Genomic DNA, 25,540 nt, shown 5'->3' on the forward strand with positions numbered 1-25,540 from the left:
TATTGTAATACGATTAAAAATGAGAGAGTTAAGTAAATAAGTAGAAAGGGGTGAGTCATAAAATATGTTATGTGAGAGATTAAGTTATTAAGTAGAATTCATAGAAAAAGTTTGAAAAGGGATTAAGTCAGGCTAGCACAAGAAAAGCAAAGCTATCGCTTAGGGCCGATCCCCGGATTGAAACATTGAGAACGGGCTTGCCAATCAAATGACGTTTGGCGAGAAAATGCCACCCTAATTGGTTGATGATTAAAAAACAAGTAGAAAGAGGAGAAAGGAAGTAAGAAAAGGTGCCGTTAGGGAAGCAGCTATAAAAGGGTTGGTAACCCCCTGGAAGGGACTCTTTTTTGGATAGTCGCTTTTGGCTTGGAGTTTGGTGTTGGTTCCGGTGGAGTTCACGGGGTTTTCCTGAGTGGCGACAGGGGTGATATCTCCTCGTCACAACACGGGAACGAAAGTGAGCGGGATTTCGATTCCCGTTTTCCCGAGTAGGAAGCAAAGGAAAAATTGCCATAGAGTTCTAGAAAAGGAGGGATCTTCTTCGTTTCGATGCTAGTGATAACTACGCAAAGCAAAAAGCTGTAAAGAGATCGATGTCCTCATTGCTAATAGTAGAGCAAACATATGTGTGTTAAAGTATTCCAGAGTTACGAGAAGTTATACCAGGGGTTCGTTTGGAAAAGAATAAAGGCCCATACGAAGAGCTCAAGAAAGGTACTGTAAATCATAACCTATGTTAGCTAGAAATTTGTCTGTGAAAAGTATCATGATTCCAATACAGAACTGTTGAAGTTATACTAGGACTTTAGTATATGATAGAATGTGTTATGTGTAGATTGACTAGTGTTAAAGGTTTGTGAATGATTAAGAGTCCTAAGGTATTTTTGCATGTCTATTATATTGCACAAGATATTTAAATGACATAATTGTGTGTTAGTGCAAATAACGGTATAACGGAATAGTGTAAATTAAGTAATTACGTATCCTAAGAATTGAATGCCTAATGTAATGTATAAAATAATTGAAATGTCGCAAGTATGTGTTAGCAGCGAATAATTTGTTAATCTACTTCAGTATGAATAATCAGATAGTGTGAATTGATCTAATTTGTTCACATCAGGTGAATTTATGAATTAATGTGTATGGCGGCATAATCACAAATAGCCATATTGCTTGTAATAATTTAATGTTAGTCTATAAGTATTTTAGTTTAGTATTTGAATTATACCATGTTTAGAAACTTAATAAACCTTTTGTTCAGTGATAAAAGAGTTGTCTGATGTTGCTAATCCAATGCACCGCTTAAAATCATCGTACCTAATCACGCGGGAAAATTTAATGTTGAGGAAAGAGATTAAGAGTCACGACTGCAATAATATTTAAATACTAAGAGATATATTCGAGATTGACTTTCTCCCTATTTATGACAACATAAATGGTGCAGTTGATAACCACTTGAAAATATTGTACTTAGTCACGCGGAAAATTTAAGTTGAGAATCGATTTAAGTGTCAGGACTGCAATAGTTACACTTTCAGATATATTTGAGTTCTTTCTCCTTGTTTATGTATGTAATATCCTAAACTAAATATCCCAAAAGGCGTAGTATAAATACAAATATTAAGGGTACTACGGGGAGCAATAACTTAGATATTGGTACAAGTTTTGGTAAAATCTCGGGCATAGAAGTTAGAAGAATATAGATAAAAGGAATTTGTAAGATTAGAGTAGAAATCGTAAATTGGGACACAACAATGGAATCTAAATTGTTCATTTGGGAGGATGTTCAGCTTATTTACTATGGATTGGAGTCTGGTGAGGATGACCCTTTCGACAATCTTTCCCAGGTTTGAAATCGGGCTAATGGGACGATAATTTTGCGATAGATGTGGGTCTTTGCCTGGTTTATGAATGGAGGTTATATAAGCAGTTTTCCACGGGGAAAGGAAATACCAGAATCTAATAATCACGTTGATTATGCTGGTAAGGTGCACAATGGCTTTGCGGGGTAGTAGTTTAATAACTTTATTGGTGATGCCATCTGGACTAGAAGTTTTTTTGTTGTTAACATTCTTAATGATCTCGTAGATTTCTGCTAGTGAAGTAGGGACGATTTGATTAGTACAGGGTTCAGGAAGTTTTAGTACGTGTCTCACATGATGATGAATTTTATACAAGTGGTTGAAATTTAAGTTTTCATAAGCAGGTCGACATTGCCCTTTTAAATTTTTTGCAATGGTTTCTGCCTTCTCTGCATCCGTGTGCACAAGGCCCAGGTCCAATTGTAGAGGCGGGGGGGGGGAGAGATTTGTTTTTGTTTCTGAGATTCCTCAAGGGTCCCAAAAATAGAGTGATCTACAAGTGAGAAGGAAGCCAACTTATCCTCCCATAGTCGGTTCCTGTGGACTTTGAGGGTGTCTCTCACAGCTCCATTTAATCTGCTAAGAATTCTTTTGTCTTGAGGCACGCAAGTATTGTGAAACCTTTTTCTAACTTTATTTTTATCTCTGATCAGGTTCATGATATCCTCCGGTAACCGATTTGTTGTGGAGCGAGTTGTGTAAGAGGTGACTGCCGTTATGCCGTTATCAGCATTGATTTGCTGAGTTAAATTTTTGACTGCTGCTTTTGCTCATTTTTCCCAGAATGTGAATGAGGGTGAGGGGGGGGGAAGACAGATTGTGTTGTGTTCCCAGCTGTAATAGCACTGGATCATGGTCTGATGACAGCTCGTTTAATGTTCTTAAATTATATTGAAATTTAACATATTGCAGGATGGCTAATCCAAGGTCAGCAGTGCCATTCGGGCTGTGATGAGTAGGTTCACTAGGGCCTGCGACAACTTTGCAATTGAATCCTGTGTAGTTGGTGAGGATGCGTCCATTGTTGTTTGTGGTTCTACAATTCCATGCCCGGTGTTTGGAGTTTAAGTCCCCAGCAATAATGATGGGCTCTCTAGCATCTGGGATGGCATCCAGATCCATGTGCAGTAGTGTTTTTTGCAGTGGGTTGTATGCTGCATAAATTTCAGTCTGCCAGCCGAGCTAATGAGAACCTCCACATCAGTAACCTCGAGGTTAGTGGTTGGGGGATTGTTCACTGTATGGTGTTGGATATAATTTTTAATGAAGATTGCAGTGCCACCACCTCTGTAATTTGGCCTGTCAGTTCTGTAGAAGTGATATCCCCTAATTTTGTGGCTGTCTGATGGCCTCAGATGTGTCTCACTTATCAAAACAACTTTTGGCTGAAGTCTCCGAGTGAATTCTTGGAGCTCCATCATCTTGTATTTGAGGCCATTGACATTCCACATCACAATCTGTAAAGAGTCTGGAGTTAGTTTATTCCTGTTCATCAATAAGTGCTGAGAGATTTAATCGAGTTTCATATAGAAACCTTTTTTTAGCAGCTGGTGAAGGATTGGACCTGCTGGAATCCTGTAGCATATTTGCCAGCGAGGCAGTGATAACAGTTGTCAGGTTTGACTGCGCTGCTGATTGATTCTGTTCCTTCATTGTCGTTTTTGGAACTGGCCACATCCGCATAAGTTCTTGCCTGCCATTGGTAGTTTGTTCTCTTAGTAGCCTCAAACTGCGGAGGTGGGACTTCTGTCACATATTGTTGAACACTGTGAGACTGCGGTGCCAGAGCTGTAGATGTTCGTGAGCTGATAGGTAGGTGAATGTCTGTTTGTTTCGGACCATCTTTATTCAGGTGTTTAACACATACATCCTTTATAGTTAGCTGGGTGAGGGTCACCACAGTTTGCACAACCAGCCGGGATGGTTTTTGACTTTGTGCAGGTGTTAGTGGGGTGGCTCTTGGCACATTTCAGGCATTTATATTCTGCCTTGCAGAGTCTCTGAGCATGTCCAAATCTTTGACACATGTGGTACTGTCCAGTTGAAGCTTTCTTCCTCAGAGGCTCTGGGGTGATCCGGAGTCCACAGACTGATCTTAGGTCATAAATATTTTTATAAGCTTTATGGATCTCCACTGAAACCAGAGGCATAGGGGTTTTGTTCACTCTAGTCATCCTACTGACCTTAATAGGTGGCAGTTCCTGGTGACAGAGGTCAACCTCTATTTCATCTGTAGTTACATCCTCTGTAACACCTCGGAGGACCACCTTCAGATTCCTCTCTGAGCCAAGAGAGAAAGTGTGGTATTGAATATTACTTGAATCTAACTCTTTGGTCAGCTTTCTATAGTCCATTACAGTAGCAGGCTGGATTTTGATGCCATCATCCATGTTCTTAACTGTGATATATTGTATTTGTAAGTTTGTCATGGTGAACCTTAAGTGTGTTCATTTTTTCTTTTCCCGGAGGATGGTCGGTGGCACCCTCTCTTTAGGGGAGGCCGAGGGATCAGAACTGGGAGTGTCATCTTCCATACCAGAATCCATGGGAGGTTCTGCGTCGGTGCTTCTGGTGCACACGGACTTCTTCAAAGTCTGGGGGAGTGGAAATCACCAAATCCAGCTTCTCCTACTTCTGGGCACTGTCTTCTCCTGCCAAGGAAAAAAATCAAGGATGTGAGCCACTCGTTCGACTTTTCTTACAATCTTTTTGAGAATGCTGAGTGCCCGTCCTTTGTTGCGTGATTCAATATAAGCGTCATCTTCCTCCTCACGCATGGTGAATGATAGCACTACAATAGTTAATAATTTGTTATTTCTAATATATATAAGCCAACAATGGCAGCCTGGCTGGCCGAGTGGTTAATGTATCTGCTCTGCAGCCAAAAGGCTGCAGGTTCAAATCCTTCCGTGGGCATGGATGTCTGTCATTGTCTGTGGAATTATTAGTGGTAGTCGGTAGATGCCGTTGGTGTAGTTTTGGTCAGTTGGTGGATTAAGTGGTGGAGACAGAGTTGTAAATTAGGTGCCCTCCCTCGATGAGTCTTTGGACTCCCTGGAGGTGTCAAATAATAATAATAATGGCGATTCTAACAACGGTGTGTTGTAACAGAAGCAAAAATTAGGCCTAGCAGTCACCCTTGTTGCAATTACAGTTTTCTGAAGTAAAGTACTTTCCTAGAGTAACCAGAACTGCACATCAGATAACAACACTACATCAATCATTCTATGCACCACACAAACTCAGAAAAAAAAAAAAAAACTTTAATAGACAAATACTGATTAAATTCACTCACAATTCATAATCGTCGTAATACAATTCGGCATCTTTTTTCACTCTCCCCAGTACTAAGGAACTTGAAATGTCAGAGAAATGTATTTTTCATAAGTGAACTCTCGGTTGGTGTGTAAATGTAATTATTAAAATAAAGAGCCAAAAGGCTTCAGTTTAGTGATGTAAAATTACATAAGCAAAGTAGATATTAGATCCAACATGGTATGGAATATTTTTTTTATGTTGAGCCCATACACGAGAGTGGGTTGGGAAAGGAGGAACTTGTTTATATTTGGTTTAAAATACTGTATATTGTATTCCATGTTATTAATTAATTCCATACCTGTGTGTGTGTGTTAGTTAGTTAGTTAGTTACACCATGGGAAGCACTAGAATGTGGTCTGGATTCTTTCCAGATAACATTCAGAGTGTTTTTAGAAATATTACTATAAGGAAGAGATCTAGAGACTGGTTAAGATTAACTGGTATTTGAACATAAAAATGATTTGGATAAGATCATTGATGGTATCAAATGTTTCCACATCTCTACCTTGATCTGTGCAGTTGGAAGAGGAATAATGATGTTAAATAAATAAATAATAAACGATATGAATATTAAAATTCCAAGGACCTCACTGTTAGGAAAGTTGAACTGATAAAGATCAACATGCAAAGAAAGGAAATCAGAAAATTTTGAATGGTTGGTAACATTAGGAGAGTAAGAGAGAGAGAGATAACAAATGAATTTGATAGAATGGGTAGTTCAACCATTGGGAAAGGAATGTGCAACTCTTGTGTTTTTCATCGTATGAAAAACACGAGACTGTAAGTTGAATACTCTTTGGCATGCTGTATCAGAGTAAACATATGCACAGGTGCACCTTTGAAATGAAATAAGTCAGAGTGTGTAGTTGGAGAGAAAACTGAAATAAGTGGCAACTGAAGATGTTCCAGTTGGAGTTTCTGTCCAAAAAAAGCCAGTGAGGTTTTGCAGACCGGAGACAGAAATGGATGTTATTAAGGTTGAAACTGAGACAATGTAAATTTGTGAAGCGAATTGGGAAGGTTACATGAAGTTTACCATTGACTACATGAGTTGAACATATTCCTTATGCAGTGCTTGGGTTCTGTTTGCACTATGACTGCTAGTAATGCTTGATTTTTGCACCAGCATTCTTTTTTCATAGTCAGTAGTCCACACATTCGCCATTTTAACATTTTTCTTTCAGTTGTTGACATAGTTGAACTTGTTCTCACCAGGCAAAAAACATAAGACCCAGATACACTTATACAAGTGATGGGGGGGGGGGGATGCCTTTGAATTTATAATTCACAGCTGTTATGAATTTTGATCTATTGTTAGCATATCACAATTCACTTTTTACTGAGTATGGGAAGGCCTCTCCATCTCTCCCTGTGTTCATGGACCCAAAGTGGTAGTTCCTGATAATTTTTCAGGAATTGAAGTTACATTTTTTGGTGGGCTTGCTGATGTCATCCTTTAAGCATTGTGTGTTTCTGGGAAGTTGCTGTTAAGTGCTAATCATTTTGGGGTCTCTTTCTATTGATACTGTTTTGTGGGAAAAATTATCTTCAGTAATTATAAGGTATTGTTATAAACAATGCACTCTCTGAAGTTTAAGAAATGTTTAACTAAAGGGAAACACAGGTATTTCACTCAGATTTGTCTGTAGTTAATTTTGTTTGTCTGGATTGTTGAAGTAAACTTTTTTTTTTCTTTTCTCCATTACAGATAACATTTAATGAAATGTGCAACTTAAGGATTGGTAAGCAGTTCTCTATAGGCATTGATATGATTCTAAGATTGTGCACGTTTATTTTTTATTTACTTTTAATGTCTTCTGGTGATCTTGCTAAGGCAGTGAAAATGACAAGATTTATTGGATGACAAGTTCAGCTGACAGTGTAAATGGGCTTATGGCCAAATCAACTTTAATGGCTTGATATGGTATCTCAGATCAGTTGAGAATAGATATCCAGAAGTTGTCTTCAAGAGCAACAGCAGCAGCTTTGAATTTGAACACAGTCATCAACTGCAGCACTTTTTCAGAGGATACCATCATTTTGCTTTGCAGATGTTTCTGCTTTGGCTGTGTTGTACCAAAGTCTGGCTTAATGGAAGTTCCCAGTTAGATGAGTTTATCCATTCATTTAACATAAAAACATTAATCACCCAAATGGCTACATGGGTGAAATATATCAAATAATTTATGCTTCACATTCAGATTATTTCACTGGTATCTAAATGTTATTTCAATGAACACTTTGCATCCATGTTATTGATGTGTAAACAAGTCATAGCAAACAAGTGATGGTTAAACATAAGTAATTTATACATTTTCTCTTAAAAACTATGTATAATTTGTTATACAGAGTAGATATAATTATAACACTATAAAAATGAAAATACAATATAAAAACATAAATTAAAAAAAGTTTTGAGTTGCCTTAGTAACATGTTTAAGCCCAAATTGGATGTTATCAAAGACAGGAATGGATCAATACTAAAAGAAGAACTGGAAATCAAAAGGAAAGAATACTGTGAGGAACTGTACAACAGGGGATAAAAAAAAATTGGAGGATCCCCTCTCACCAGGAAAATTCTGATTTGGAACCTCCTCCACATTTAGGCATGAGGTTGAAAGAGCAGTTTAAACAGCTTATTAGCAATAAGGCCCCAGGTACAGATGGAATCCCAGCAGAGTTAATTAAGGCTACTGGGAATGGAGGGATAAGAGTGCATTCATAGATTGATATAGGAGACAGATTATGGCCTAAAGACTATAAGAAGTCAGTTTTCATACCACCACAAGAAGGGAAATATGAAATATTGCAATAACTAGTGAACTATTAGTTTATTCTCTCATGTAAGCAAGATTTTATTAAAGATCATTTTAAGGACTGAGGCCAAAGCTGAGGCACAGATGCCTGAGGAATAAGCAGGTTTTAGGAAGGGTAAATGTACCAGATATCAGAGACAGATCATCGAAAAGTATAAAGAATTTAGACTCCCTGTGGTAATTGTTTACACACAGACTACTCCAAAACTTTTGATTGTGTTCAGCTTGTGAATCTGTGGAAAATAAAGAAAATAATAGGTTTTCCTCAACACATTATCAGGTTGATAGCTAACGTATACAATGAGCAAGAAGCTATGTTAAGAATAGGCGTTGGATTAACTGATTGACTTCAGACTAGAAAGGTAGTTAGGAAAGAATGCCTACTTTCTCCTCACCTATTTAGCATATATGCCGAGGACATCCTGCATGTAGCATTGGATGAGCTTAAGATAGGAATTACGATAGATGGTAGATTAATCAGTAATCTGAAGTACACTGGTGTTGCAGTACTCTTTGTAATGACAAGTCAGAACCAGGACAAATACTTGACAAAGTTAAGATGAGTAATAACAGAGGACTTCAGCTCAATCCTAGGTAGACAAAGATTATGGTTCTCAAAGGAAATACAGGCAGGGAAGCTCCTGAAAAACAAGTGTACCTTAATGGAGAAAGAATTGAGGAAGTCAGTGAGTTTGAGTACCTGAGATCCATTATTAATGTGAAGAATTGCTGTTCAGAAGACATCAGAAAAATATTAGGAATTGCTAAAACAACAGTCAGAGGGTTGTCTAAAATCTGGAAGGATGGATCTGTCTCCATAGGAACAAAGTTGAGGATTTGGGATGCAGCTGCTTTTCAAACAGCAACTTATGAATGTGAGACTTGGAACCTAAAGAAGTCTGATAGGAAAAGGATGGCTGCTTTTGAGATGTGTTGTTACAGAAGGCTATTGAGGATATCATATATGGAAATCAGACAAATGGATTGGTGCTAGAAAAGATCAGGTAGAACCCTGAAGGCTCCTTACGGATATTGAAAAATGAAAGTTGAAATACTTTTGTACACATTGAAAGGATGGAAGGAGGTCTTCTGAAATAGAAGGTAAAGTTCCTGGATAAAGAGAAAAGGGTACACCATCAATGAAATGGATTGATGTGTGTCTGGAGTGACTGATCTTCAGAGTCGAAGCCTCCAGAAAAGCATATAACAGGACAACATGGCTAGATACTGGTGTGGCACATCACCGAGCATCTGAATGACTGTATGGCATTTGTTGATGTCCAATGAACAGATGAAGATGGACTAGTAAGATGTCAGAGAATTAGTAATTGTGACTTGCAAGAAGGAAAGCCCAACTCAACAACCAAGTTGTAGGGTTGCATTGTAAATTCATTCATCATTTCCATACTCGCAATGCATTCTGTTCTTTCACCACCACTTACCACTCTGTTATACCACTTTCAGAGATCTTTCGTTCTCTCCCACTATGAATAATTCCTTTATTGATTTAGTAAAATCCTTTCACCAGCTTAAATCTCTATCACATCATCTTTTGCCTATCCATTAAGCTCTGCAGTTATGTTTCCTCATTCTGTCATTATAATTAACATTAAATAAAGTATACTTTTAAACTTTAGGTGTGAACCAAATGAATTTGATTTTGATGATGAAGGTATGGAATCTTCAACTCCAAGGATAACACCTAGGCGACGTTCAGCTCCAGGTAAGAATTTTATAACTATGAGAAATGTTACATTTCACAATGCTTTTACAAGTAATCAGAAACATTACTTGCTAAACAAATAATAAAAATCCAATTTTTTGTAGTTCTCTCTTCACATATGCAGATTGCTACTTATGGGATACTTCATTTTTAGCACAATATTATATTGTTTAACTTACTATCAGAAACTATCTAATAGAAGTAAATGATATGGGAAAACATGTGAATCTATCTGTGAAAGGTTGAAAACTTCAGTAACCTGAATGGACTAATGGTTAGTTAATCTGAATTCTCTAACCAAACATGGAACTTTTTCAAGCCACCGACCTCCATTAACACCCCAACCAGCCATGACGTCTATAGACATCCAGCTAAATCTGGATATGATTCTGTAACACCTGTTGAATAACATGGATAAGAAGTGCAATTTGGTCTCACTATTTCATCCACTCAGCCGGTAGGGAAGTTAAATGATGTGATGCTCTCACATTGAATGATGAAATTTATCTATTACCTTAAAGACGTTCACAAACAATCCTCATTGGGATTGAAACCCACTCTGTTGGTTAAAGAGTGGCAAACCATTGCCAACCAGATCAGTTTGCGAGGGTGATTTTTTTTTGCAATGTTGATTCACAGAACTTTTGACAGATATTGTAATTTGCTGCATCCGCAGTAGCAGTGGTGAACATATGATATGAGGCAGTTTTGGGATATGCTGCTGAGATTGTTATGCGCCATCTCATTGTTTCTTAACTTTTGATGACCTTGTCAACATAGGCTCTTCTTTTCTTCTTTCAACAGTTGTAATTTCTGATTGGTAAGATAATCCTTTATGTTTATGTTGGATTTCCATCCAACTCTTTTTCCGATCTTCTTCCTTCTCATGGACACAACCTTCCCTAACATAACTGTTTTTTCTAATGATTTTATATGCTTACATATGTCCAATATATATTGAACATGTTATGTGAGCAGATATTTTGCCATCAATGTTTCTAAGAAGCACTCTTTGTTCTCTAAAACCTTGTAATCATCCTTGCTGTCCATATCATTCTTAAGTCTCATCCGCATTCAAAATTGAAATGAATCAATTTGCCTTTTTCTTTTTTCTGAATAGCATGGTTTTTATATCCATACATCATCCCTGGAATGACCTTTGTTTTATCAATTCCAACTTTTATACTTGAATAATTATATTCTTCTTTAATCCTTCACCCACGGGTAAGCAAACAAAGTTTGTGTAGGAAGTATCTTTATGACTAGGCTACTTCCATATAGAACCTGTTGACTTCACATCAGTTGAACATTGATGGATGCCACAGGAATGATCCAAGAGAGTGATGAACTGATCACCACCTGGAAGATAGGACTGCCTCAACTTACACGGAGAAGAGTTGTAGAGGCAGTGTGAGCCAGAGGGTTGCAAGAAGGTTCTTAGAATGACTGTTCGCAGTGGAGAAGGAGACTACAAGGCAACCGTTGAACTCTAGAAATGCCTTTAAAGATAGAAAGTAAGTACAGAAAAAAACTCAGAAAAATTGTGAGAGAAAAGCAGTTCAGAATGACTCAAATCGAGCAAGACAATATATCAGTAATACTCGGTTGTTTTTGAGTTGTAAGTCAGCAGTTCGAATTGAAGGAGGTAGGAAGATGGTTTGATGTTAAATCAGGTGGAAGACAAGAGTGTAAATTATCTCCATTGTTGTTCATCATCTATATCAGTGGTTCCCAACCTTTTTCCACTTGTGTACCCCTTTTAAATCTATTTCTATAAATTGTACCCCTTGTTTTAAAAATAGCTATTTTTAAATACTGACAATTTTTGTTCAGTGCCTATCTTAATGTAAAATAGTGGAAACGAGGGAATGAGTTGGGAAAGGAAAATTACTACATTAAAAGTACAAACCACAGAATTAATTTTACAATATTCATAACACAGGAATAAGTATAGCTTCATGTTAAATATTGATAATGATGATCAAGTATTTAATGTGTTGATTTCCACAGCAATTTTCAGGATTAGGGTCTCAGAAGCGAATTTGATTTAATATTATATCATATCATATTATTCAAAACCTTAATTATAATGCATAGTAATAACCAAAAAAACATGTGGTTTTTTGGGGTGAAAAAAGGTCTCACGAGTATTATACTGGTATAAAGGTCTACAAATTATCTCATAATAATACTACGAGATAATTCGTAGTATTATTATTAATAATATTATTATTATTATTATAATTCGTATACAGATCACAAGCCTATTGAAACATTCTTTCAATTGGCTAGCGATCTGTACTAAGAAATTATCATTTTTAGTAACATGCGATTTGCTCTGGAAAGGAGGATGGGTGGGTGACAAAAGTGACTCATGAACTGTGCATAATGATTGGTAGAAGAATGGTTTGGGGAAGGGGGTTCATTAGTGATGATTCAAACTAACATTTATCGTTTCATAACTAATGTTTTGCATTTTGTTTACTTTACCTGTATTTCCGCCATTACTGATTATTTTTTGTGTGCCCCTGAATGTTCCAGCACGTACCCCTGGTGGTACGCATACCACTGGTTGGGAACCGATGATCTATATGGATCACATTATGAAAGAAAGTGTATTAAACCTGATATCAGAATTTGAGATGTTAATCTCCACTCTTTACTCATCATCATCAAATTCCTGCCATGTACCCTCAAGGGTTGTACAGGACATGATAGTACTATATGAAAAATTTACATGATTACTAACTTCCTATCTACAATTTTCCTCCAAATCAGTCTATTACTTGTCAAGACTCCAATATTATCATTATCAGATTTTATATTTCTATCATCTAAGGCACATTGTATCGTATCAATCCACCTATATCTTGGTCTTCCTCTGGGTCGTTTTCCTGCCAACCTGGCAGAGAATACTTGTTTTGCTAATCTTTTCTCGCACATTCTGTTTAATTGACCTTACCACCTGAGATTAGCTCTGCTAATGCATTCCTGGATGCTGACAATGTCAAGTTCTTTCCTAATATCCTCATTTTTAATATGATATTGCCATTGATGCCATCTGTTCACGCCTCTAATCTTTCTCAGGACTCTGCTAGTTACGGTCTCTAGTCTTTGGTCAAATGTTTTACTTCTGACCCAGCTCTCAGATCCATAAGTTAAAACTGGTTTGAACACTGTCTTGTATACTGCTAATTTAGTGTTCTGACTAATTTCTTTCTTATTCCATATGAATTTATTCAATTGACTGCCTACCATACCAGCTTTGTTGATTCTGTTGTCTATTTCCATATTTAATTTACCATCTTCACTAAAAATTGTGCCTAAGTAGCTGAAATGTTTTACTTGTTCCACAGGTTCCCCGTTCACAACACAGTTGACATTTTCAACAATTCTACCTATTTTCATTGTCTTTGTCTTTTTAATGCTGACCTTCATACCATATCTATTACAACAGTTATTCAATTTAGTCAGGGAATCTTGCAAACTTGTAGCGGATTTATTCAGAAGTATAACATCATCCGTATAGAGAAAAGAGCTGACATTAACATCTCCAATTCTGATATCATGTTTAGTACCACTTTCCTTCATAATGTGATCCATATAGATAATGAATAACAGAGGGGATAATGTACATCCTTGTCTTGCACCATATTTAACATTAAACCATCTTCCTTTACATCCTTCAATTCTAACTGCCGACTTACAACTCAAATACAGACTAAGTATTGCATGATATAATGCCCCATTGACACCATATAACTGTAGCGTATTGAATAGCTTCTCTCTTGGCATCTTGTCATATGCCTCTTCCAGATCGGCAAAACTTAAATACAGATCTTTGTTATATTCCCATGCTTTCTCGACTATTTGTCGTAAAGTGAAGATCTGATCCTGACAGCCTCTATTTGACCTGAATCCAGCTTTTTCTTCACCAAGCTTTTCTTCCACAATTCTTCTCAACCGTTTCTCAAGTATACTTTCATAGATCTTGCCAGGAACATTCAGGAGGGAAATACCTGTATAATTCTCACATTCAGTTTTATTTCCCTTTTTATATATGAACACTATTAGAGCTCTACTCCAATCATCAGGAATTCGTTCCTCTGTCTAGGCTTTCTGAACTATGCAGTGCAGCCACTGTAAGACTTTTATACCACCATATTTCAGCATTTCTGGTCGAATATCATCTACTCCTGCTGCCTTTCCACATTTCAAGCCTTTGATGGGTTTTTCTACTTCAAGTATGGATATGTATTCCTGACCGTATGCCTGTTGAGTGTTTTTTTACCACTGTGCTATTACTGCTTGTTTCATTTAGCAATTTTTTGAAGTAATTACTCCATACTTCAAGAATATCTTTTTCTCCAGTCACCTTTATCATGTCTAATTCCTTTTACAGCACTCTTTCCTCCATTTCTATGCTTCTTCAACAACCTCCAGAATATCTTACCACCTTCTTGATATTTATTTTCTATGTTCTTGCCAAAGTCCTCCCATGACGTTTCTTTAGCTAGTTTTACACAGTGTTTAGCTTTCTTATATTTGTCTCTGTATTCTCTAAAAGAAAAAGCTGACTTATTTGCCAGAAACTTTTGATATGCTTTCTTCTTTTCCTTTACTGCCTCTTTAACTTCCTGTGTCCACCATTTAGTTCTGATTTTTCTATCCTTGCAGACAACCTCACCACATGCCTCTTTGGCTGAATCAATCAGGGTTTTCTTCAAGGCTTGCCACTGAATCTCCAAGGTTTGGTTCCTGTTCTCAAACTCTTTCATTTTTTCTTCAATAATCTTTGTGTATTTTAGTCTACAGTTCACATATGAAAGCTGCTCAACTTTTATTCGCTTTAAAACTTTCTTGCACGTTATTCATTTCAATATGAAATTCAGTTTTATCCTGCTCAAGACTAAATAGTGATCACTTCCAATTTCAAATCCTCTGTACACTCTGGTGTCCTGCACCAGGGAGAAAACATTACTATCAACAATAACATAGTCAATGAGACTTTTCTTATTCCTTGCCACTTCTCTCCATGTGAATTTGTGCCCAATTTTATGTTGGAACGTTGTGTGAGTAATAAGCTGTCCATGGCCCGAGCAGAAATCCAACAGGTATTTGCCATTATTAGCTTTGCTCTTTTCTCCAAATTCTCCCAAAATATTTTTGTATGTCTGACAATCATTTCCTACTCTGCTAATTAGATCCCCAACATGGACCAACTTTTCCTTTTTCATTCTGTCAGTTGCTTTTTCTAAAGCATCAAAAAATTCCTCCACTTCTACCTTAGTAGAACCTTCTGTGGGACCATAGGCACAAATAAGTCTCATTGTCCAGTTCCCCATTCTCATATTTTCCCACATCACTCTACTTGAGACTGCCTGCCATTCAAGAAGATTAGCCTCGTATTTTGTGTTGAATACTATGGCTACTCCTTCCTTGATTGTCATTGCTTGAATATAACATTTTGTATTTATTGCTCAGAAAGATCTCACCAGTTTTTGTCTTTTTTGTTTCAGTCACCCCTATTATGTCGATCTGGTACTTATCTGATTTCTCATCTAGCTCCATTTCTTTGCCATTCGGGCTTCTTATGTTGATATTACTGATCTTTAACTCTGGTGATGTTGAGTTGGGGTGTGTTTTCAAATTTGTTCTAGTAGCAATGATAAAGACAATGAATAGGTAGAAACATCAAAAATATCAACTGCATTTTGAATGGAGGACCTGTAGAACAAGTAAAACATTTCAGCTACATAGGCATAATTTTTAGTGAAGATGGCAAATTCAATATGAAAATAGACAGCAGAATTAGAAAAGTGGGTAGTATGGTAGGAAGTCAACTGAATACATTTATATGGAATAAGAGAGAAATTAGTCAAAACACTTGATATAGTTATATGAAAGACAGTATTCAGACCAGCTTTATCTTATGGATCCGAGAGCTGGGTTAGTAATGAATCACTTCCTCAATCACTAGCAACCACAGATATGATAGTTCTGACAATGATTAAAGAAGTGAACAGATGATATCATTGGCAGTATCACGTTAAAAATGAGGATATTAGCTCGGCATTCAGGAATGTTACTAGAGCTAATCTCAGACAGTGTGGTCACTTAAACTGAATGGGAAAGGAAAGATTTGCAAAACAAATGTTCCTTGCAAGATGTAGGCAGATCAATACAGTGAAAAGTACCTTAGAAGACAGAAATATGAGATCTGATAATATTGGAGTCTTGACAGATAGCAGATAAATTTGGAGAGAAATTGTCATTAGGAAGTTAGTGATGATGTAGCTCTTTATGTAGTTCTATCATAAATATCCTCTACATCCCTTGAAGGTATATGTGTGGAATTGGGTGATGATGACTGTCGCACAATGCAAACTGCCAATTATCACAATAATACATGTCTGAAGTTCCATAAAATCAGATTAGTGATTTCCAAAATCCTTATATTTAAACTCCATTTTGGAAACAATGTGTCATGCATTTCATGAAATGAAAGGAAAAAAATTAACTTTTAATCATCGATTTATCTTTCTTAACTGTGATAAAGAAGCTATTCTAAAGAAGTGATTATAGAAAGAACACACTCCAGTACAGATACTAAATCTACATAGGCTTGTTCTTCTACTATTCCTGGGTCATATGTTTGCTTGCATTGTATTTTATTATGAAAATCAGAATTATCAAAAAATGCCAAGTATAGTTTCTCAGGTTTTAAGTTTTAATGGAACAGCACAGGTAGCTGTGCTTGCCTGGAATATTTAATTACATGCATACCAATGCCACAAGAAGCAGAAATAAGGGTGAGGAGTTTGAAATTGGTTAATTCTCTTAGGCCAAAAATTATTGCCATTAGTGATACTTGTTTGATAGAGAGTTCATAGGATAGAACAGATAACATGTAACAGATATTTTTGTAAATAAGGAGTAGATATATTTTTGATAGCAGCATTGCAACCATTGATGGTGGAAATTAAACAGAAAAGCAAAAAACATGATATGAGAGGCAGCACATTTGAGGACAGCAGGACAAAATATATAGTGTTTTTACCACCCCCGAAATGTTGTGAATTGTAAAACATGTTTAGTGTGCTGGTTTCTACTTGTACTTAAATTTAATGAAACAAATTCAACACAGAGAAATAGCTATACAACAGGTTTAATCGTTTTGATATTTCATCTCTCACAGAGTCTCCTTCAGGAATACAATATTAAAATTTTAATAACACTTGCAGAACAGTAAGTGGAAGAAATTAGACTGTTTTGAACATAAAGAACTATTAAGGATATCCATTATGGGTGCCATTGGCTAGCTTTAGCTGTTGGGAAGGAAAGCCTAAGAATTAGTTTCCCAAGTCTTGGGAAGTTTAACTCAACTATATTTATTTAGATCAGATTATTTGTTGTTCATGTTGAAATTTTTGGAACAGAAAACTGCATAGACAGCGGGATATAAATAAATAATTGACTAAGTCACGTGCATAGAGAGTGACAGTGGTGCTCTCTGTGGTAATTCTTGTTTTTAATTCAGATGCATAGATAGAGCAGTGTGCCAAAATCTGTTTAAAATCATGCCATCCAATGGATGGCATGATTTCAAACAGATTTTGTCCACATTTTAGTTTAATTTAGTTCTTATTTTAGTTTCTGTCTTCACTGAGTTGTGTAGTGTTAAATTGCCTCTGATAATGCCAGCTTAAGTAGCAAAATGTTGGCTGTAAATAATTAGTAAATTATTTAATTACTCCATTGTCTACGTAGTTTGCTGTTCCTGAAATTTCGACATGAACAACAGCTGCGGAAATTTAAAAACAGTGAATTAGATTAGGCTGATTTTTGAAATCTGCTGTGATGAAACAGTAATTTTGTTCCATTTGATCCTGTGAAAGATATCCAAGTCACGGTCAGCTAGACCTGACTGACGATAGTTGTGGTGGTGAATGCATTTCTTGTGTTAATTGTAGTTGGTGGATGCATTTCTTGTGTTAACCAAGACTGATATTGGCAGTTCTCCTCATTTGACTACAATATGATAAGTTGTAAGAATAAGGAGCCTTGTAAACAACTGGAAGAGAGGAGGGAGGGGGAGGATCCTTAGGACAGTGGAGAAGTGAGACCAGCTTCAAATGAGGTTTGAAAGTGGTGCAGAGATTATGTCTTTAAAACTGTGGCTAATTTTTATGAGGTTCCTCAGACATATGGACTACAGCAATGCTATTACTATCCTCTATATCTGAGGAACCTCAGAAAAAATAGGCAGAACTTTAAAGACATAATCTCTGCACCGAGAGAGAGATGGGAAGAACAGCTAATTTAATGAATCTTTTTTGGTATTATAACTATTGAACAGGAAGGTCTAGCAAATAAAGGAGAGTTCTACTGTACAGGAAGCCTGGTAGAACAGAGGTTGGAAACTCTGCTAACAAGGATTTTGATGACACCATATTGTTGAGAGGGGAAGGTTGATGGGAAAGTTTATGTATGTATGTATCTACCTGTGTGGATGGGTTTTCTATAAGCTGAGAAAGAAAGGGGTGGCATTGGGCAATCTTGTAATTAAAGTACCTAGAAAAAGGCAGGCTATTGTTGTTTTCTTTTTCTATAGTGAACTGGATTCTATACTGCTGGATGTTGAGGTGGAGCATGAAAAGTAATGTATCTGAGCCATGTGGCCAAATAGAGAACACATCATCAATGCAAATAGAAGGTTTGAGAATTGCAATATCAAGAGTGTGTTTTTCAAAATGCTCCATATAGAAATTGGCCATAGGAGAAGAAATCCCATGGATGTACCTTTAGCTGTTATATAAGGTGCCCTTCCAAGAGAAGTAGCTAGTACAGATGGCAAAATTAAAGAGATCAATAATGTCTTGGGGTGTGGGGGGGAACATTTGTAAATAAATTTAAAGTGTCAAAAAGTGTGACATTTGTAAATAAAGGGGTGGCATGAAAGTTCAATGATATCATTATTGTTTGAAACTAAATTTTGGTTTAAAGATTTGAAATGAGTGGGATTTTTTATATAAGATGAAGTGTGCCACTAATTGGAATTAAAGATTTAGCTAACTGTCTGGCTAATTTAAAAGAGGTAGGGGGGTCAGTAAGCTATGAGATAGGAAGGGTAATTAAGATTATGAATTTTTGGTAATCCATATATCATTGATCTCTTTAACTTTTCCATCTGTCTGTACTGGTTACTTCTCTTGGAAGGACACCTTATATAAACAGAAAATATATCCATTGGTTCTCCTCTCCTCTGGCTAATTTCCATATGCAGCGTGTTGAAAAACAAGTTCTTGATACTGCCATTCTCAAACCTATTTGTATCAATGATGTTTTCTCTATTTGGCCACAGAGCTCAGATACGATTACTATTTCCTCCTCCACTTCAACAGCCAGCACCCCAGAATCCAGTTCACTATAGAAAAAAAAAAGAAAATAATGCTAGCTTGCCTTTTTGTAGATACTTTAATCACATGTTTAGCCAATGGCACCTTTTCTTTCTCAGTTTACAGAAAACTCATCCACACAGAGTATACATACATAAACTTTACCATCATCCCTCCCCTTTCAACAGTATGATGTCATCAAATGCATAAGATGACATCAAATGTGGACAAAGTAGTGTCTTCAACTTCTGTTCTACCTTTGAAACTGAACTTTTCTTTATTTGCCAGACTTTCTTCTTCATCGGTTACAATTTCAAAAAGATCAATAAATTAGCTGTTCTTCCCATCTCCTCCCATGCATCTCAATATATAGACTATGGTAATGCTGTTACTTTTTCCCTATATCTGGGGACACCTCGGGAAAAATAGCCAGAGCTTTAAAGAAATACTGGCCTGGTTGGCCAGGCGGTTAGTGTATCCACTCTCCATCCAAAAGGCTGTGGGTTCAAATCCCGCTGTAGGCATGGATGTTTGTGATTGTCTGTGAAAATACTAGTGGTGGTGGCGGACAGCAGATGGTGTTGATGTAGATGAAGCAGTTGGTGGATGAGGTTGAGTGGTGGAGACAGAGTTGTAGAGTAGGTGCCCTCCCTCGATAAGTTTTTTTGACTCCCTGGAGGTGTCAAATAATAATAATATAATCTCTGCTGTCCTAAGGTTCCTTGTTCTTACAAATTATCATATTATTATCAAATTGGGAGATCTGCCAACATCTGCTTTGGTGAACACAAGAAATGCATCCACCACTACAACTATGGTCAGTCAGGTCTAGCTGACTATACTTTGGATATCTTACACAGGATCAGATGGGGAAAAAAAAAAAAAAAAACTTTGGGAAACTAATTCTTAGTTTCCCAAAGTCTGGTCAGCCAACAATCACCCATAGGGGACAACCCTCATAAGTCTTTATGCTCAAAACAATCAAATTTCTTCCACTTATTGTTTTGTGTATATTATTACAATTTTAATGTTGTATTCCTGAAGATGTCTCTGTGAGAGAGATGAAATATTGAAAGGATTAAGCCTGTTGTATAATTATTTCTGTGTACTGTATATTTGTACCATGGGCAGGCTATGGATTTTTTTTTTTTTTGCCATTTTTTTTTTAAATTTGTATTTATTTTATTTTTTACATGACCCTCCTCTGGAGACCAAACAAAACTTTTTCAAGCCATCTCAGGCCTTCACAAAGCAGGGCATTGGTCTCACACTAGGTGACAGAATTCACCTCCTGCCTAAAGACATTCACAGACATCTGTGCCCACAGCAGGATTGGAATCTACGGCCAGTAGGGAGCGTTTCATTAACCACTCAGCCAACCAAGCCATAAGGTTGCTGCTATAAGCCAAGTGGTAGGGAATATAGGAAGAGGACACATGCATCAGCAAATTGACTTACTCTGTGCATGAATGGTAATTATTATGTTGAATGTTAGCTACAATGAATTTGTCCCTCTTCTTAGAAGGAGGAGAGAATGTATGGGTGGAATGGAATTTATGTAGGGATAATTAGAGATAATTACCTTGAACTAGTGCATGATAGAGGGACTCAAGAATTTGAGAGTATTGAAGCTGGTGATTATGCCAGAGGAATTGTTCATAAAGGTATCTATATCATGGAGACTTGACCCAGGAGGTTGTTAAATATGGAACTTTCAGTTAAGATGGGGTTTATGCAGAACTACCGTGCCAGTGAATATGGCATAGTTAACTAACAGTTCTTAGAATAGTGCTATATCATAAGAAAATTGTGCCTATCTGTATATGGGAAATGGTCAGGGGTGTTTGGTCAGATTGCATATCTAGGGTCAGTGAGTAGTGAGTCTCCTCCACAACCTGTGTAAAGTTGATAATTCCAAAGAAAATTGATTTTTAATGAGGAAGTTAATAATGTGTGAATGCACTTTTGACCTGAATCTTAGTAGTGATTCTTTGTGAAGCAATCACTTCATGATATCATACATCTAAGATGCCATTCTTGAGCCTGTGATCCTCATTAATCATGAATGTCTGTTTTAAAATAGGCAAAATGAATTATATAGACAAAAATTTTAGTAGTAAATGCGGTTTAACTGGGAAACGAAAAAAAAAAAAAAAATTAGCATTGTACCACATAAGCTTTAGTAAGGTAACAAATAGTTAGTTAAAGTCCTATAGTAAAAATAAATAAATAAAAGCTAAAATTAGCAGATAGTACTATCTCACATAAGTGAGATAAATGGATGCCATCAGATCTGTTCTGATTAGGACAGTGTAATAGAACTACTTCAGCTTTCTTTATAAATTTATTCCATAAGGAATCTACCTAGTGCAATATTTTTGCCTTCTTCAAAAGGACTTTGTTTAGTAGAGAAGGTATGTTTTGTAAGCCCTGATTGTTCATGACACTTTATGATTCTTGTGATAAATGGAGATAGATCTTCCATATTTTCCAAAAACTCCATCAAACTTTCCAGACATTTACCAGATCCCTTGCTCTTGTGGCTATCATATTTTAGACAGTGTAGGAAATATACGACAGTTAGGTCTTATGCAACTCTTCGCATAAACACAGGGCCATTGGAAGAACACAGAAGTAATTCATTGAGCTGGATAGTGAGCCTTTCCATAGTGCATAGCATTATACATGTCTCCATAAGGATATATGCTTACATTATGGGATACTAAGGCAAGTGATGTGAAGTCATTAGCCTCTATATACGACAAGTTGCCCACTTTATCCAAGAATATAATTTCTTGGCATCTTTAATTTATAGTAATTCACAAAGATAGATTCCTTATGAACTTATAAAGGAGCTGTGAAACTATTCATATTTGCTAATGTAAACAGATCTAATAGCCTACATATCTCTCCATTGTAGAAATTAGCATTCTGAATGGAGATACTATAATACAAGTAAAATATTTCAGCTATTTATGTGCAACTTTTAGTGAAGATGGCAAGTTAAATCTGAAAATAGACAACAAAATAAGCGATGCTGATATGGTGGGTAGCCAACTCAATAAATGTATATGGAATAAGAGAGAAATTGGCCAAAACACCAAATTAGCATTATGCAAGACAGTGTTCAAACCAGTTTTAAGGTATGGATCTGAGAGTTGGCTTAGAAATAAAGTACTTGATTAAATACTGGTGACCACATATATGAGGGTTCCAAGAAAAATTAGGGGAGTGAACCAATGGCAGAAGCATATTATAAATGAAGATATTAGAAAGTAACTTGACATTGTTAGCATTCAAGAATATGTCAGCAGAGCTAATCTAAGGTGGTATGGCCACTTAAATAGAATTTGCTAAAACACCTGTTTCAAAACAGGTGTTTGATGCCAAGTTGGGAGGAAAGAGACCCAGAGGAAGACCAAGGTCTTGGTGGATTAATTCAGTCTTAAAAGCATAAAATGTTAGATACGGCAATATTGGAGTGCTGACAAATAATAGACTAATTTGGATGAAAATTGTTGATAGGAGATTAATAATTATGTAAATGTAATCATGTAGTGCTGTCATGGTAACCTGCACATCCCTTGAGAGTACATATCAGGAAATTGATATTGTTGAAATTAGGAAATTTTTTCCACTTGGTTATAAATTAAAATAAACTTGCCAAGAAATTCTATTCTTGTTTAATTTACATTATCTCCTTTTCTTTCCATATTTTGTTATGATGATGCTTGTGATATATGGATGAAAATTTTATTAATAAATAATTTCATGTAGATCATTCATTTTGTTTTTTTTTAATGTAACAGCAAAGGAGTGTTCCATCTTGTCCAAAGATTGTCTATGAGATTCAGGCCAGAACTTAGGGACAACCAAGCAGCTAATTCTTATACTTAATTCTTAGCTTCATGGAACATAGCATATTGTTTCCATGATGTATGGATCCAGCTTATAATTTCCAGAATATAGATTCATAGTCTCATGTTGAATATTATTATTATTATTATTATTATTATTATTATTATACAGGTATCTCCATGGAGTCAGAAGATTCATCATGGGAGATCCATTTATTCACACAGCACCTGTCATACTTCTCCTTAAACTCATTCACTGATGAAGCACCCACAACCACTTCTGGCAACCCATTCACCACCTCCCAAGCATAAAATCTAGTCCTAACATCCTTGCTAAATGCACTCTTACACAACTTCCACTGGTGAGCTCTTGTTTTCTCCCTTCTTGCCATGTATTGAAAAAGGTCTTCAGTGTTAATCCTATAGAATCCTTTAATAACTTAAATGCTTCTATTGTGTCTCCTCTTTTTCGTCTATCAGCTAATTTTTGAAGCCTACAGACCATCAATCTATTCTCATAAGGAACATTCCACAGACCTGCCACAATCTTGGTCACTCTCCTCTGGATCCTCTCCATAACTTCATCACCACGAAATCCGGGAAATAATATGCAACAATATTATTGAATCACGAGTAGTAATTTCTGTAGTTGGACTTCACTGGTGTGTAATGCAATCCTCGTTTCCATTATTTCACACTCCAAGAGTTATTGGCCATTGTCTGCTATAAATGACATTTAACAGTCATTGATACTGTGTAAGATTAAAGTTCAACTGTACAATGGAAGACAATGCATTATAACTTTCTCCAAACAAACGTCCTTGACATTTTGTAAGACATCTTTTGAGGGATAAGCAACCTTCAGGTTCTGTTGATCTGCTCTTTTAATTTCTTACCACACCATAAGTTAAGTTATTGGCATTGAAGGTCAAATGGTTTGTATATTATATTCAACAAGAAATTACATTCTTGTTTACATCTATATTTCGCCCAAGAATGAGCAAACAATAAATATCGAGAATAATTAGCTTCACCATAGTATCCTCTACACTATTAGAGAACTATAATTTATAATTATCTATAATTAGATAACCCCAAGTATCCTCTACACTATGAAGTACACATCCTGAAGAGTGCTATATTATAGTCTTTTTATTGTAGTGAGAATCATCTTAGATCTGTTTCACTCCATAAAGTCAAAACACCTCTTGATGATATTTTGAATATAATGGCACAAATATAATTTTTAGTTTAAAAAAGTGAAGTTATGTAATATTGTTTTCACTCAGCCTTACATTTAAGAGCATTGTGAGGAAGTTTTTTACAAATTTTAATAATGTTATTCTAAACGTCCTGTCAATTTTGTATCTTTTTCATATCCCAATAACTATACTATACTAGAATATTGTGCATATCATGTAACTCACAAGGTATTAAATTCTTAACAAACAGACATTCTTTCATTTCAGGAGGTAGTGCTCAAAAAAGAATTGCTCGTTTAGACAAGGTAATGTTTGATATCAGACGTCATCGAAAATTAGATGAGTTGGAACAATTAAGAATTCAGTCACCAACAGCATCAGCAACAATGGCAGCTATAACATTGGCATCAGTTGCAGAAGGAAGCCCAGGAACAAATATTGATATACCAAATATTCCTGATAACTGAAAAATTTTAAACATAATTTTGTCTCAGTTTAGGTTGTAGGCAAAGCTCTTCATAGCGTCTGTATTTTATAACGTTGTATTATATAATAAAACTGAAGTTTTTTAATGAAAAATAGCCTGTGATAATTTTTATTATAGTAGCCACTAAAATACTTCATTATTTTTACATGGGATTCAAAAATGAATAAAGTCATCGAATATAGATTGGTGCCAAAATGCATATAACAATTTAAATAATTAACTTATCTGAAGAAATGTTTGTTGCTGCATTTCTTGAGATAAGTTACATTGTTTTAATTTCTTTCGAGGTTAAGCCAAGTCCATTAACCTTATTTTACTTGTAAGTAGTACAGTAACGAGAAACCATACGTGACTGAGACAGAGATAGGTTAGTTATATGAAAGAACTGGAAGATAGAAAGGATGAGGAAGAAAATGTGTGTGTGTGTGTGTGTGTGTGTGTGTGTGTGTGTGTGTGTGTGTGTGTGTGTGTGTGTGAGAGAGAGAGAGAGAGAGAGCGCATGCATGCATGTGCATTCTCTTTCTCTCTCTCTCTCACCACAGAAGTTCCATATATTTACTGTTTATTATTATTACATAAACCTCCAGGGTGTTATGTAATAATGTCTCCACCAACCACAAGTACCTTCATCATCTACACCAATGCCATCTACTGCCGACCACCACCACCACTAGTGTTTTCACAGTCAAACATCCATGCCCACGCCTGAATTCGAACCCGCAGCCTTTTGGCTGGAGAGCAGATTATGGATCCCTTACTTTACATTACTGTTAACAAATATTTTCTGAAACTTCATTTAGGCTTTTATGTATATAACAGAATGTAACATTCACCTTTAAAACTTCATTAATTCTCTGATGAATGGTTAATCATATCT

At 36.2% G+C, this 25,540-nt stretch overlaps 1 protein-coding gene across 1 annotated transcript in view; it reads left to right on the forward strand.

Annotated features, from left to right (window-relative positions):
- Nucleotides 1-24,755, forward strand: part of LOC150095617 (PAXIP1-associated glutamate-rich protein 1-like) — a 34,255-nt gene extending 9,500 nt beyond the window's left edge. The window contains exons 2-3 of the mRNA XM_090410524.1: nucleotides 9,634-9,719; nucleotides 24,444-24,755. Coding sequence (XP_090266650.1) covers nucleotides 9,634-9,719; nucleotides 24,444-24,643 — 286 coding nt within the window. The 3' untranslated portion in view covers nucleotides 24,644-24,755. The remainder of the gene's footprint in view (nucleotides 1-9,633; nucleotides 9,720-24,443) is intronic.
- Nucleotides 24,756-25,540: the final 785 nt, after the last annotated feature.

Source organism: Typopeltis vanoorti, chromosome 20, assembly GCF_054136105.1.
Source record: "Typopeltis vanoorti isolate ZY-2024b chromosome 20, IOZ_Tvanoo_1.0, whole genome shotgun sequence".
Lineage (NCBI taxonomy): Eukaryota > Metazoa > Arthropoda > Arachnida > Uropygi > Thelyphonidae > Typopeltis > Typopeltis vanoorti.